General features: G+C 41.8%; 1 protein-coding gene across 12 annotated transcripts in view; it reads left to right on the forward strand.

Moving 5' to 3' along the window:
• KIAA0825 (KIAA0825 ortholog) overlaps positions 1-13,837 on the forward strand; it is a 406,103-nt gene that overhangs the window by 180,911 nt on the left and 211,355 nt on the right. For all 12 annotated transcript variants that reach the window (XM_056538004.1, XM_056538051.1, XM_056538057.1 and 9 more), the window contains 2 exons: positions 2,545-2,704; positions 9,305-9,454. In XM_056538004.1, coding sequence (XP_056393979.1) covers positions 2,545-2,704; positions 9,305-9,454 — 310 coding nt within the window. The remainder of the gene's footprint in view (positions 1-2,544; positions 2,705-9,304; positions 9,455-13,837) is intronic.

A 13,837-nucleotide genomic window follows, 5' to 3' on the forward strand; every position in this document is an offset into this window, starting at 1 on the left:
AATTATATTAAACCTACTTCTTCAGAAATACTTTCCTCGGCTATGGCTACTGGTTTTTGTTTTCATCTCCTGTGTTTATATTGGCTGGTTCTACTCATGTGCGGCTATCAGTCATCATTTGCTCCTTGAAGGGATTATCCAGGCTTTATTAATAAATATATATATATATATATATATATATATATATGTATAAATTATATATATTTCAGCAGTCACTTACATGCAGGAAGTGAGAGAAAGACGTCATTATCAGATCCACCTTGTCTCTGTGCAAAACCCTCACTGAGACTAGCTCAACACCCCCCCCCCCCCCCCCCCAACCTCCTGGAAGACAAACAAGACGTTATTTCTGTCTTGTCTGGCTTCACAGCCACACCTCCTTTCCCCCTCCCCTCCCTGTGTGAGGATCTTGCTGGGAGAAAAACAGTCCAGCGTCTCCTCAGCACATAACGCTGCTCTTTGCCTGCTGTAGATCTAATCACTGACTGCTGCCATTCAGAGCATAGCATGATTTATTGCTGTGAGGAAGGATAGTTTGAAAGAAAAGACATGTACAGTGTGTGCTGCTCACTGTGTGTTTACAACAACACAGCATGCGCACAGATAGTAATAGCAAGTGGCAGGCAGCCATTACACAGAGCCGCACTGACTGCTGGGAGTTGAAGTCTGGGCTGCCAGCAAGAAAGAAGAATATTCAGATGATAACAGGGGCCACGGGAGCTGGCAAAATCACAAGGATAACTTCATGGGACACAAAACAGGTATTGTGGTGGCTTTGGGGCATTTTTGTTTTTCTTAACTTCCCTGCAACAAGGTTTCCATACCTGGATTAGGGTTTTTTCTGCCTTTCTTCTCTGAAGATCCTCTCAAGCTCTGTCAGTTTGAATGGGAACAGTCAGTGGACAGTAATGTGTAGGTCTCTCCAAACATGTTAATTTAGGTTCAAGTCAGGGCTTTGTATTCTTCTTCAGATCTGTATATCCACACAGTCCTTTCTTTGAGCTCTACAGGCAGTTCTTTCCACCTCAAGGCTTTGTCTTTACTCAGATATACATTGTCAGCTGTGAGACCTTATATAGACAGGGCTGTGTCTTTCCAATTCATGTCCAATCCGCCGAATTTACCACAAGTGACTCCAATCAAGGTGTAGAAACATCTCCGAGATGATCATAGCAAAGTTCCATCTAAATTTTAAATTTTCCCTTTTATTATAAATTTCTGTAAAAATTTCTAAAATAATTTTTTCACACTTAGAATTGTGCTTAAAACTATTTACTCCTGCCAGCTTGATTTGCACTGATATACCAACATCACTGCTGCAGTCAATTACTGACCTTGTGTATTCTTCTGAGGCCAGTGATTGACTGCAGTGGTGACTTGGTTATGTAGGTTTGTCATTGCTGCAACCCTATAAATAATGCTTGAGTAGTGGGATGGTGGCATTGGGCAAGGTGAAGACTACAGGGATAAGTGTAGGACATGTTAAGAACTAGAGGGTTAGGTATAATTAATTTTTATCTAACGAGAACAGTACCTGGCACTGGACAGCTGCTATAATATAGTACACGCTGTAGGAAGTGCTTCAGCGACTACGGATTCCTTTGTGAATACAGCTATACGGTGTTGCGCCAACAGTCACAGAACAGTAACAGCCAAGCTTCATAGAAATAACAATATGGCACTCACCGGTATGCAGTTATTCTTCTTTATTTTGTTTGTAACAAACAAGTCAAGTGGGGCACAGTATGGACAGAGTAGGGGAGTCACAAGGCGACAGCTGTCTTGTGTCTTCACAATACTCCGTGAGGTCTCTGTCTGTACTGTCCTCCATTTAAAGAAGAATTACTGCAGACCGGTTAGTGCCACACTGTTCTTTCAATGAAGCTCAGTTAATTTTTAATTTTTTTAATTTTCTTAGCACAATCTGTAGCACTGGTCACATTTCTAAATATGTTAATCAACCCCTTTTCATTTTTGAGAGTCCCCAAAGCACTGTAGTTCTGTGATATTGTGTATTGGGGCACAATTTCTGTTCATGGAAGGAGAACTTTAAGAATGGAGAGAAAATGGAGGTGACAGCTGTTCTAAGCATGTTTCTGGCACAAGGTAGCTGTAGTCGGTCACCTTCCTTGTTCTAGGGACTGTAGAAAATCATGCTGTACCAGTTATAGTCATAATGCATGATGTGTTCCACCTTTTATTCACGTTTTGAACCATTTTTCAGTTCCCTGAATATATCCAGCAGCGCGCTCAATTGATGCTTTCATTCTGGTTGGCATGACTATGTCCATAAACATGTGCATATGTACAAGGACAACTATTATGTACTAGATATAATTATGTTAGTAGATATTTCTTCATGTAGAAAATGTCAAGAATTCTGTAGATTGAACCGCTGTGATAACATATGATTCGTCATTTCATTGTGTTGACTGTAGCATGTGTAACATTGTAGACACCGTAGTGTGTACACTATGATGCAGACATGCTTATATTTTCCTTGCAGTTCTGTCAGGCAGCATTATACATTTTCTCTTTTTCCAGTGACTTTGCGATGCAAGAAGACAGTTCAGTATTAAAAGACCAAGGCAGCAGGCTCGATCTGACTGAGCAGAAAATAAACATGATGGTACTGGATATCTGCCACAAACCAGGTGGCAGCGAGTACCTGAGGCAAATTCATCACATCATCCAGCTCAATGAGGTAGGGAAACTGCCTTTTTGCCGAGCAATTAGGTGTGTATTGGGTTGCGGCAGAATGTGCTGGCAGCTAAGCATTCGTCAAAGACCTGGTAATACTTTTAAAAGTCAATAGCAGATTAGGCATTACACGGAATCAGATCTCTTTATCACTTCAGGATTTTTTTATTTACAATTTTACAACATTTACAATATTATTATTGTTATAAAGGATATACACAAGGCACATTTACTATATAACAATATTATCACACATAAAAGGCCTATATTATAATGGTCAAGATCTCACAAAGTACAATGATTTTAGTAATTTTTTATGCACTGTGGCCGACATTTATCATTGTAGGTGTAAGTGAAGCATTTTTCTACCTCTTTTTTTTTCGTGTGCCAGTAATGTGTAGGAGCACCAAATTTATGAAATGGTCACAGAGCATTTGATAAATTTTGTGCTGGTCACATTTTCTGAAATTTCTCTTTGACTTGACCAAAAAGCTAAGCAAAGTCTGGGCTGGTGTAGTTTTAGAGACTTTTCAGTGGCATTGCGCCTTTTCACAAAAAGGCGCAGTTCATAAAACCCTTCTATATTATGTGTATTGCCAAAATCAGTGGATTGCAACTCAAAATCTGCAGAAATGTGTAAACCAAAAGGCGCAAATAAACCCTGCTTGTGCCTTTTATGCGCCTTTCTAGACACGGAAAACAGTCTAAAGACAATGCTAAATGTCGGCCTGTGGCCCTCATTCTAAGTTTTAAAATGTTAGTTAAAAAAACAAGTATATTTATTTCATTTTGTTTCTTACAATATATAAATCTGAAATGTAGCCTAAATCTGGGTATATGTCAGCATACCTGCAGAATTTATACCATGGCATATGTGTGCTGGATGCATTGAGTTGAGTGCATCGAACATAGTCTACTAGTTACTACGTTTGGTCCATTTCTGACTGTATTCTGTTGTTTTGTGTTTTTTTTTGTTAGAGTCAAAGCATGACCATATGTGCGTCTTGCAAACAAATCATATATGGTCAGAAATGGGGTTCAGTACTGTACAGAAAAATGTCCTCACTCATATCAGTTGCCTATCTTCAATTTACACATAGGGGGCAATTTATCAATGAGTTTACCCCTTTTTCTTGTGTATTATTTTGCGCAACAATTTGCGCAGTGATTTTCATTTTCACTTTCTATTTTTTTGTGTATTGTGGAATGCATTCTACAGTGGATATTAATTTATCATGTGCGCTTTTTTTGTTTAGACAAATTTTTTTGTGCACTTAAATTGTTTTTAATGCAAAAATACACCATCAAAAAGGACACGTAGGAAAGTGTTCTACCGAGACAGCCAGGGGATGCAGGAGCCCTGAACACTGCTAAACTACAACTACTCCCATCATGGGACAGAGTCTGTCCCATGATGGGAGTAGTTGTACCGCAACACTGAGAGACGGCACTTGCACATCCATCTGGCTGCAGGACGATTTTAGGACAGTTAGGACTACTACTCCCATCATGGACAGACTGCCCATCATGGTAGTTATAGTCCAGGGGCTGAGGTGCAGATCGCACCGGGTCATTCACCAGAGACCCGCTGTGATCCGCATTTATTAACTGTACAAGCCGACGGTACATTCAGCTACACTGTGCTGCCCGCGGGCTCCTGTATATGCTGTAATAATTCATAATCCCCGCCGCCGGGAGACAGGAGCTCTGATTGGTGAAAAGCTTTTTATTAATCAGAGGGACGCATTTCATAATCCCCGCCGCCGGGAGATGGGAGCTCTGATTGGTGAAAAGCTGTACACCAATCAGAGCTCCAGTCTCCCGGCGGCAGATATTATGAATTATGACACCGTATACAGGAGCCGGCGGGGAGTGCAGTGTAGCCACATGTGCCACCGACTTGTTAACTTAATAAATGCGGATCGCAGGGGGTCTGTCCATGATGAAAGTAATAGTTCTAAAACTCCTACAGCCGTGGGATGTGCAAGTGCCATAGACTGCACTCCCTGCCGGCTCACTGTACACCTGTATACGGTGTCATAATTCATAATCCCCATTATAAAAGCTGTATATAGGTACCGGTGGGGAGTGCAGTGTAGCCGCATGTGACACCGGCTTGTTAACTTAATAAATGCGGATTGCAGCAGGTCTCTGGAGAATGACCTGCTGCGATCTGCCCCTCTGCCCTTGGACTACTACTCCCATCATGGGACCGAATCTGTCCCATGATGGGAGTAGTTGTAGTACCGCAGCGCTTAGGGATGGCACTCCCCCGGCTGCGGGACTTTTAGGACTACTACTCCCATCATGGACAGACTTAGGTGTAGATCGCAGCAGGTCATTCTCCAGAGACCTGCTGCAATCCGCATTTATTAAGTTAACAAGCAGGTGGCACATGCAGATACACTAAGCTCCCCGCCGGCTCCAGGGTCCTATATACAGCTCTTATAATTCCTAATCCCGGCTGGGAGACGGGAGTTCTCATTGGTGAATAGCTATTCACCAATCAGAGCTCCCGTCTCCTGCCGGCGGGGATTATGAATTATGACACCGGAGCCTGGAGCCGGTGGGGGGCGCAGTGGAGCCGCATGTGCCGCCGGCTTGTTAATTTGATAAATGCGGATCGCAGCAGGTCTCTGGAGAATTACCTGCTGTGATCTGCACCACAGTCCCTGGACTATAACTCCCATCATGGACAGAGCCTGTCCATGATGGGAGTAGTAGTCCGAAAAGTCTCGCAGCCGGGGGATTTGCAAGTGCCATCCCTCAGCGCTGCGGTACTATAACTATTCCGATCATGGGACAGACTTTATCCCATGATGGGATTAGTGGCCCAAGGGAAGAGGGGCAAAAGGGGTCTTACTCCTGAGACCCCCTGTGACTGTTACTGCTCTGCCCCTAGTGTTAACATCATTAGGGGGCGGAGCTACACAGTCCAGGCCTGACTCTGTTTACATTATGCGTTTTGCATAATGAGAACAGAGCCTTTCTGGCAGTGTGTTCCCAAACAGGGAGTCTCCAGCTGTTGCTTAACTACAGCCCCTCATGATGGGAGTTGTAGTTTAGCAACAATTGGAGTCTCCCTGTTTAGGAACAAGCTGCAATATGTGTGCTCTCCCCAGGGGAGAGCGCAAAAAATGTATTGACCCATTTTTTATGTTTTTCTTTTCTTCTCAATTCAGATATGTGAATGCAGAGGACTACGTCAGATTCGGTGGACTGCGATGATGACCAGCGTTTTTTTTATTTAATTAAATGGTTAACAAGGGCTGTGGGGGAGTGAGTTTTTTAAATAAATGTTTTCAATGTGTCGTGTTTTTTATAATAGAATTTTCAGGCTTAGTAGTGGAAGCTGTCTTTATAGATGGAATCCATTACAAAGCCGGGGCTTAGCGTTAGCCCCAAAATCGGCTAGCGGTAACCTCCAATTATTACCCCAGTACCCACCGCCCCAGGGGTGTCGGGAGGACCGGAGCATCAAAAATGGAGCTCCTGGGCCTAGGCGGTAACAGGCTGGTGTTATTTAGGTTGGGGAGGGCCAGTATCAATGGCCCTCGCCCACCCTGATAACGTCAGGTTGTTGCTGCTTGGTTGGTATCTGGCTGATACTGAAAATAGGGGGAACCCTATGCGTTTGTTTTTTTTTTTTTTTTTTTTTTTTTTTTTTATTAAAAAAAAAAAAAAAGGGTGTGTGATTCCCCCATTATTTCAGTATCAGCCAGATACCAACCAAGCAGCAACAGCCTGACGTTACTAGGGTGGGTGAGGACTATTGTTACTGGCCCTCCCCAGTCTAAATAACGCCAGCTTGTTACCGCTTAGGCCCAGGAGCACCATTTTTGACACTCCGGGCCTGTTGGTACCTGTGGCGGTGGGTACTGGGGTAATAATTGGGGGTTAGCGCTAACTGATTTTGGGGCTAACACTAAGCCCTGGCTTAGTATTGGATTCCGTCTACAAGACGGCTTCCACTGCTAAGCCTGAAAATACACTTATAAAAAACACAACACATTGAAAACATTATTTTATTTAAAAAAACACTCCCCCACAGCCCTCAGTAACAATTTTATTGACATTTAAAAAAAAACGCTGTTCATCATCGCAATCCACCGAATTTGACGTAATTCGCCGCATTCATGTATCTAACATTAGAAGAAAAAAAAAAACAATAAAAATACAACACAATTTCTGTGATCAAAAAGCTGGTGTGAAATTTTTGATGTAAACTGGACTCTCACCGCTTTTAAAATATCATGTAAAGCAGACAATATACGTGGACACGCCCACTTTTACAAAACTGACGTGAACAGTGTAAACCACCACACAAAGCTCTTTGAAAATGTGGTCGATAATTTTCGCATCAAAATTTTGGAGTGAAATAGATTTTTTTTTGGTACAAAATTCATTGCGAATCTCGCCCTCTGTGTACTTTATAAAGATTTATGATTTTACTATTGTGCAGAGTTTTGTTCTGCACACACTGCTGCTCCGGCACTTCTACCTATGTGAGCAGTGTACCGTGGGAGGTAGAGATGGAGTGCACGGTAGAGCACGTTATCAAAGGAGTGCACAAGCTTTGTAAATTTTCATCAAGAGTGTTAATTAGACAAGCAGTGTAAAGGGGTAGATCTGTGTCTACAATAGACACCTAATGATAAATCTCCCCCCATAGAGTCCAGGGTCAATTCCATAGAAAACTACTTAAAGGGTACGTTCACGGGTGCATGTTTTCTGTTGCAGATTTGCTGTAGCACATTTTGTTACCTATTGATGTCAATGGGCAGCAAAATCTGCTGCAGTAAATCTTCAACAGATGTACACAAAATATATGCACGTGTGAATGTACCCTAAGGGCACGTTCCCACCTGGCATATATGCAGTGTATTTCACACTGCGCAAAATCAGCAGCAGCGGGAAATACGCTGCGTATCCCTCGCTCACCACACACACAAGGCTTTACGATGGCAGCCCTATGTATGTAGTGAGTTTTGAAGGCAGACCCGCGCGTCACAGTCACGCCGGCATCAAATATGCGCAGGATACTTTATTTGTCAATACACACTAAGGGTACGTTCCCACCTGGCGTATATGCAACGTATTTCACGATGCGCAAAATCTTCAGCAGCAGCAGGAAATACCCTCGTATCCCTCGCTCACCATACACACAAGGCTTTCTGGCGGCAGCCCTATGTGTGTAGTGAGTATTGGAGGCGGAGCTGCACGTCTCCAAAACTCACTGCACACATAGGTCTGCCGCCGGAAAGCCTTGTGTGAGCGAGGGATAAGCAGTGTGCCATATTTTGCTGTGTATTTGCTGCTGCATATTTTCCTACTCATTGAAGTCAATAAATAGCAAAATGTGCAGCAAAAAAACGGCACGTTTGACCCTACACTAAAGGGGTTCTTCAGGGAGCAGTAGTGTCCCACCTCAGCTACTGATCGGCTCCAAGTGCCAACCCTGCTCCTTGGAGTGCTGCTTATTGGGAATAGAGTTCCATGGCCGTAGCCAGAGAGCGAAGAAGGTAAACATAGCATTTCTTTTAAGTACCTATTCCTTTATTCCATCTGTATATTTCTAGTGTGTGGAGGAAATTGGAGTACCTGAGGAAACAAACGCAAAAACAAGGAGAATGTTCAGACTTCATGCAGATGTTGCCCATGGCTGGATTTAAATCTAAAATTCTAGTGCTGCAATAGTGCTAACCTCTGAGGCCCATGTTGGGTTTAAAATAGGCTCTAGGGGGAGTATCACTTTAAACTCACAAAGTACACCTTATTATCCGGTGTGCAATGCCCAGTTGGTGATACAATTTACAATGGACAAAAAAGATTAAATCAATACTTTATTTTTTTATTTATTCATATTCTTTATGCTTAGTAGCAGGGACAAGGATTTATAAATATATTTTATTAATACAGCTTATTCACAATGACCTTTGTATTGTTGCTGACGATCCTATTTATTTATTTTTCTACCACCATAAATTTTTTTATGCGTACAAATAAATTACATAACACATGTCTATAACATATAAAAACAAGCAATACAATAAACATAAGCTTACTTGCCCAGATTTGCCCATCAGCCTGAAACCCTAATTGTCTGTTTTTTTACCATATTAACCAATCACAGCTCTGCTTTCATATTTGTGTTTGATAAATATGGGCCACACCCCCTTCCCATAGACTTTCGTTGAGGGTGCGGGCGTGATGTCACGAGGGGGCGGCCTCGAACACGGAAGCCCGCACACAGTGTTCGGAGTAATAAACTTCCGGATGTTGCGAGCAGAGCTCCGGAAGGCAGGGCAGCGGAGAACCCCTTTAAGGGTTCTATATTTTTGTAAATTATAAAGACATTGAGGGAGATTATCAAAATCCAGAGGAAAAGTTGCTGAATTGTCCATAGCAACCAATCAGATTGCTTCTTTTAAATTTTTGAAAAGGCCTCTGAAAAATGAAGGAAGCGATCTGATTGGTTGCTATGGGCAACTCAGCAACATTTCCTCTGGACAGGTTTTGATAAATCTCCCCAAGTGCACCTTTTATACCTAATAGAAATGTGCCGTTGTACCATTTATATACACAACCGTTCTTTTCCTTGTAGGATTACCTATTTGAAATGCTGTCTTCTCAACAGTCTGAAAGTACAACCTGCTTAAAGGCATTTCAGCTGACCTCCACCACTGAAGACCAGCTTTCACCTTTCAACCCTCTGCAAAAGTTTTTATTACCCAGTGCAAATATACTGAGTGAGGTAAGAAGCTAATAGTACTATCTAACAATGCTAGAATTCTCATCTTGTAATGCAGATTTTTATCCAGAAGTATGTAAACATCCAAATGCTTGTTGAAAATTTCACTGCAAAACCATGGATATTAACATGAAATCCACATAATCATGGCTATATTGAGTATGTATGTGTCCGGCATAATTGTTAAGTCTCAACACGTTAACTGAAATTTGAAATTATTGTTGTAGCATTCTTTTTTTTTTTTTTTTTTTTAACTGTAATTTTTATTAAAGTTTTTCACAAAAGAAAACAAGAGTTCACCAAAACTCAATCAAAGCATAATCCGGGACGCAGCCCAGTACAATCACATCAGGGGCAAATGACAAGCCAAGATAGGGCATGCAAAAACAGTTGTAGATTAGAACGACTAGCCCTGATTCCAGATAAACCATCAAACTGGAGCAAACATATATAAAAAAAGGAGTTATACAGCCAAGTACTCAAAGGAGAGAACTGGAAAGCTCTCCAACATGAAGGACTGAGACAAGACAAAGACAGAAAAGAGACAAGACAACAAATCACAAACACAATAGGGGGAAAGTAAGGAAGAAGGGGAAGGAGAGGGGGGTGGGAGAAGATTGCAGTATCACCTCAAGGAGGTTGCCGTCAGAGAAACGGTCCCACAGTTCCCAAACTGAAAGGAAGGCAGGGATGGTATTATTCAAAGAGGCGGTGAGATATTCTAAAGAGCGTATTTCACGTGTTCGGGAGAGCAGGTCTGATTCAGAGGGAGGAAGAGTCCTCTTCCAGCATTTAGCAACAAGTGTCTTAGCTGCCAAGAATATGTGCATAGCCAGTTTAAACAACGTCTTGGGTAGACCAGAGTGTGAGAGGTGCAAAAGGTAGACCTGAGGTTCAGGAGGGACCGATACTCCAAGAACATCAGAGAGAAAGCGACTCACTAACTCCCAATACCCCGTGATAAGAGGGCAGGACCAAAAAACATGAAACAGGGTATCCAAACCCACAACGCCAGCACTGGGGGGGGGGGGGGGATATCGGGATTCAGCCTATTCATTAGCTCTGGGGTATGGTACCAACCCAGTTGTAGCACATTCAAAGTCACAATATAAAACATACCAGTCAGGGCATAGCTATAGGGGGTGCAAAGCAGATAGTTGTACCTGGGGCCAAGTGCCTGAGGGAGCCCAAAAGCTCCATGTCCACAAAAGAAGAAACCAATATTATAATTAGCGCATATAAGGTGGGGGGGCTGTATTAAAATTTTTGCTTCAAGATACACCTCTGATACCATTTTTGATAAAAAAAAAAAACAACAACATATATTATTAAGTATTAAGTATTATATTAAGTCATATAAAACTGGCTTAATATATATCTCCTTTGGAATATCACATTGTTAATTAATTAATTAATTAATTTATTCAGTTTTTTTTTTCTGTTATTATTTAGTTCTGTAAATCGCTGTTTGTTGTTTTGCCAAACATTTTAGCAATTTGGGTTGATTGTTTTCTGGGTGCTTAGACCCCTTCTCTTACAGGTGAGATGGCTGGTCAGAGCTGAAGGGGCACAGCATTCAGCAAAGCATTTCTCTCCCTTTGTATCTACAGTTGTTAAGAGCCTGAGCATCCAGACTGCCAAACATGAGGCTGTGCTTCCACACTACCTTTAGGTTCTGTTTTTAACATGTTTTGGTGAAGTCCTTGAGAGTCCACCAATTTATCAGATAACATGTTCATCACATGTTCAAAATACATTCAAAACACAGTGTGGGAACGCAGCCTATAAGGGACCTCAATATTATTAGTTTTACTTATTAGAACTAGATTCTGATGCATGTTCTTTTTTCTAATCTGTTTTGTTTTTCAGATTTTAAGTTTGTATATTTTATTTTGTGTACTATATTATGAGGGCAGCCATATATCCTGAGCTTTCTGCACAAACCCCATAGAAATAGAAAACAACAGGCTTGTGCTGACCTTACTGGCCTTTAAAGGAGAGTTTTCTAACAATGACCTGTGCAATCGTCATTTTGCGCAGATGTCGTAAGGATGTGCAGAGGCGTACCTAGTGCCCTTGCTCCCTTGGTGGAGTGCTATATTCCCCCCCCCCAAAAAAAATAAAGTCACTTTACACAGTATTGTACGTACAGTTAAAGTAAGTGATTCACAACTGTTGTCTTCTCTGATTGGCGTCGTCCTCTTTCCTTTTCTTCGGCTTAGACCACCAGGATGGCTTTTCCAGCCAAAACTTCATCTATTCAGCATCTGCAAAACAAACATGTTAGACTCCAGATTTTCCACCCCCCCCCCCTCCTCTATAAGCCCAAACTGTAATAATGTACTCCTTGGTGTCCTGGGTAGAATAGTAGGTCCCCCATTGAGTAGGTATATTCCCCCCCTCCCTCCACAGTAGGCAGGTAGGTAGAGTTGCACGATTTGGGGAAAGTGTGCGACTGCAGTTATGGAGGTACATATTGGGATTTCGATATGTGATTGCTATATAATAAACAAATGGTGAAGTATCCCCATTTCATCTAATTTTATATAGCATTTTCCCCCTTAGGCTATGGGGGATGGCTATATGAAAGGAGAGAGAAATGGCTATATGAGAGGAACAGCACTATAGGGGTGTGGTGCTGTTTTTTATTTGTTTTTGTAATCTTTGATAACCCCTTTACCTGACATCCCACCCCATGTCACATGACCATAGCAACATGTGACATTATGGGCAACACATATGTATGCTCTACAGCAGTGTTTCCCAACCAGTGTGTCTTCAATTGTTGCAAGACTACAACTCCCAGCATGCCTGGACATCCTTTGGTCTTTGGCTGTCCAGGCATGCTGGGAGTTGTAGTTTGCAACAGCTGGAGACACACTGGTTGGGAAACACTGCTGTACATCGTAACAATGTGTTGTCCACAATGTCATGTGTAGCTATGGTCATCACTAACAGGCTGTTAGTCTGATTGGCTCCTCTGTAAGTGGGGGTTTTAATGGTTTTAAAGATAATTAGTGGAGCCTAGCCTAGAGGGCACCCTGTATGGGGATCCCAGGTATTTAGCCAGGTAGATAAGTAGGTTGCTATTTAGGTAGATTGGTAGGTAGCTATGTAGGTCAGTAGCCAGGAAGCTAATTAGGTAGGCAGGTAGCTATGTAGGTAGGTAGGCAGGTAACTAAGTAGGTAGGTAGCTAAGTAGGTAGATAGCAAGGTAGTTAGCTATGTAGGTAAGTAGCCAGGTAGCTAAGTAGCTATGTAGGTAGGTAGCCAGGTAGGCTGCCATATTAAGATGTATCCAAATTCATATTTTGATCTTTAATGCTCTCCTGACTCCCAAGGGAGTATCCACATGTTGCAGTTTTACTGCTATTTTCCTGAAATCATGGCAAATATTTTACCGTGATTATGCCATTCATGGTAAAAGAGCAAGGCATTTTTACTGCAATTTGAATAATCAATGTAAAATATATAATCTAAGTACAATCATTAAAAAGTAATGTATACTGCACAGATACCAAGTTAGAGTCCGTATCATACTCTAGAGCTGCACTCACTATTTAGCTGCTGGCGTCATTGTGAATTCATGTGGCTCAGTTAATATTTGCTATGTAGGACTGAGGAAAAGTTGGGTATTGACTCCTGGTTGCAGCTTCCCTAATTTTTTAAAAAGGACACTGTTAACCCCTTAAGGACACAGGGCATAAATGTACGCCCTGCGCCTGCTCCCCTTCTATGATGCATGCTCAGGAGCTGAGCACGTGTCATAGCGGGATGGTCCCAGCAGCTAATTCGTTGCTAATGCCGGACATCACCAATCGCGGTGATGCCCGGCATTAATCCTTTAGATGCTGCAATAAAAATCTGTGGAGCTGATCGTGACCACCATGGTGAAACCATTGTTCAGCTGAGAGGATGACAGAAGGCCCTTACCTGCCTCTTCGCTGTCCAATCGGCACTCCAAGGCTCCAGGCTGGAGCAATGAAGTGCCGAAAACTCTGATCAATGCTATGCTATGACATAGCATTGTTCAGTGTATGCAATCTAAGGATTGCATGTAATAGTCTCCTATGAGGACTAAAAAATAGTGTAATGTAAATAAAAAAGAAAAGTTAATAAATGTGAATTAACTCCTTCCCTAATAAAAGTTTGAATTACCCCCTCCCTATTTAAAAGAAAAAAATTAAGTGAACAAAAATAAACCTAAACATATGGGGTATTGCCTTGTGGCTAAATGCCCGAACTATAAAAATATAACGTTAATTAAAACGTACGATCACTTTGTATGACCTAAAAAAAAATGTATAAAAAGCAATTAAAAAGTCCTATCAAAGCAAAAATGGTACCAATAAAAACTACAGATCACAGTGCAAAAAATGACCCTCA

Source organism: Hyla sarda, chromosome 1 (genome assembly GCF_029499605.1).
Source record: "Hyla sarda isolate aHylSar1 chromosome 1, aHylSar1.hap1, whole genome shotgun sequence".
Lineage (NCBI taxonomy): Eukaryota > Metazoa > Chordata > Amphibia > Anura > Hylidae > Hyla > Hyla sarda.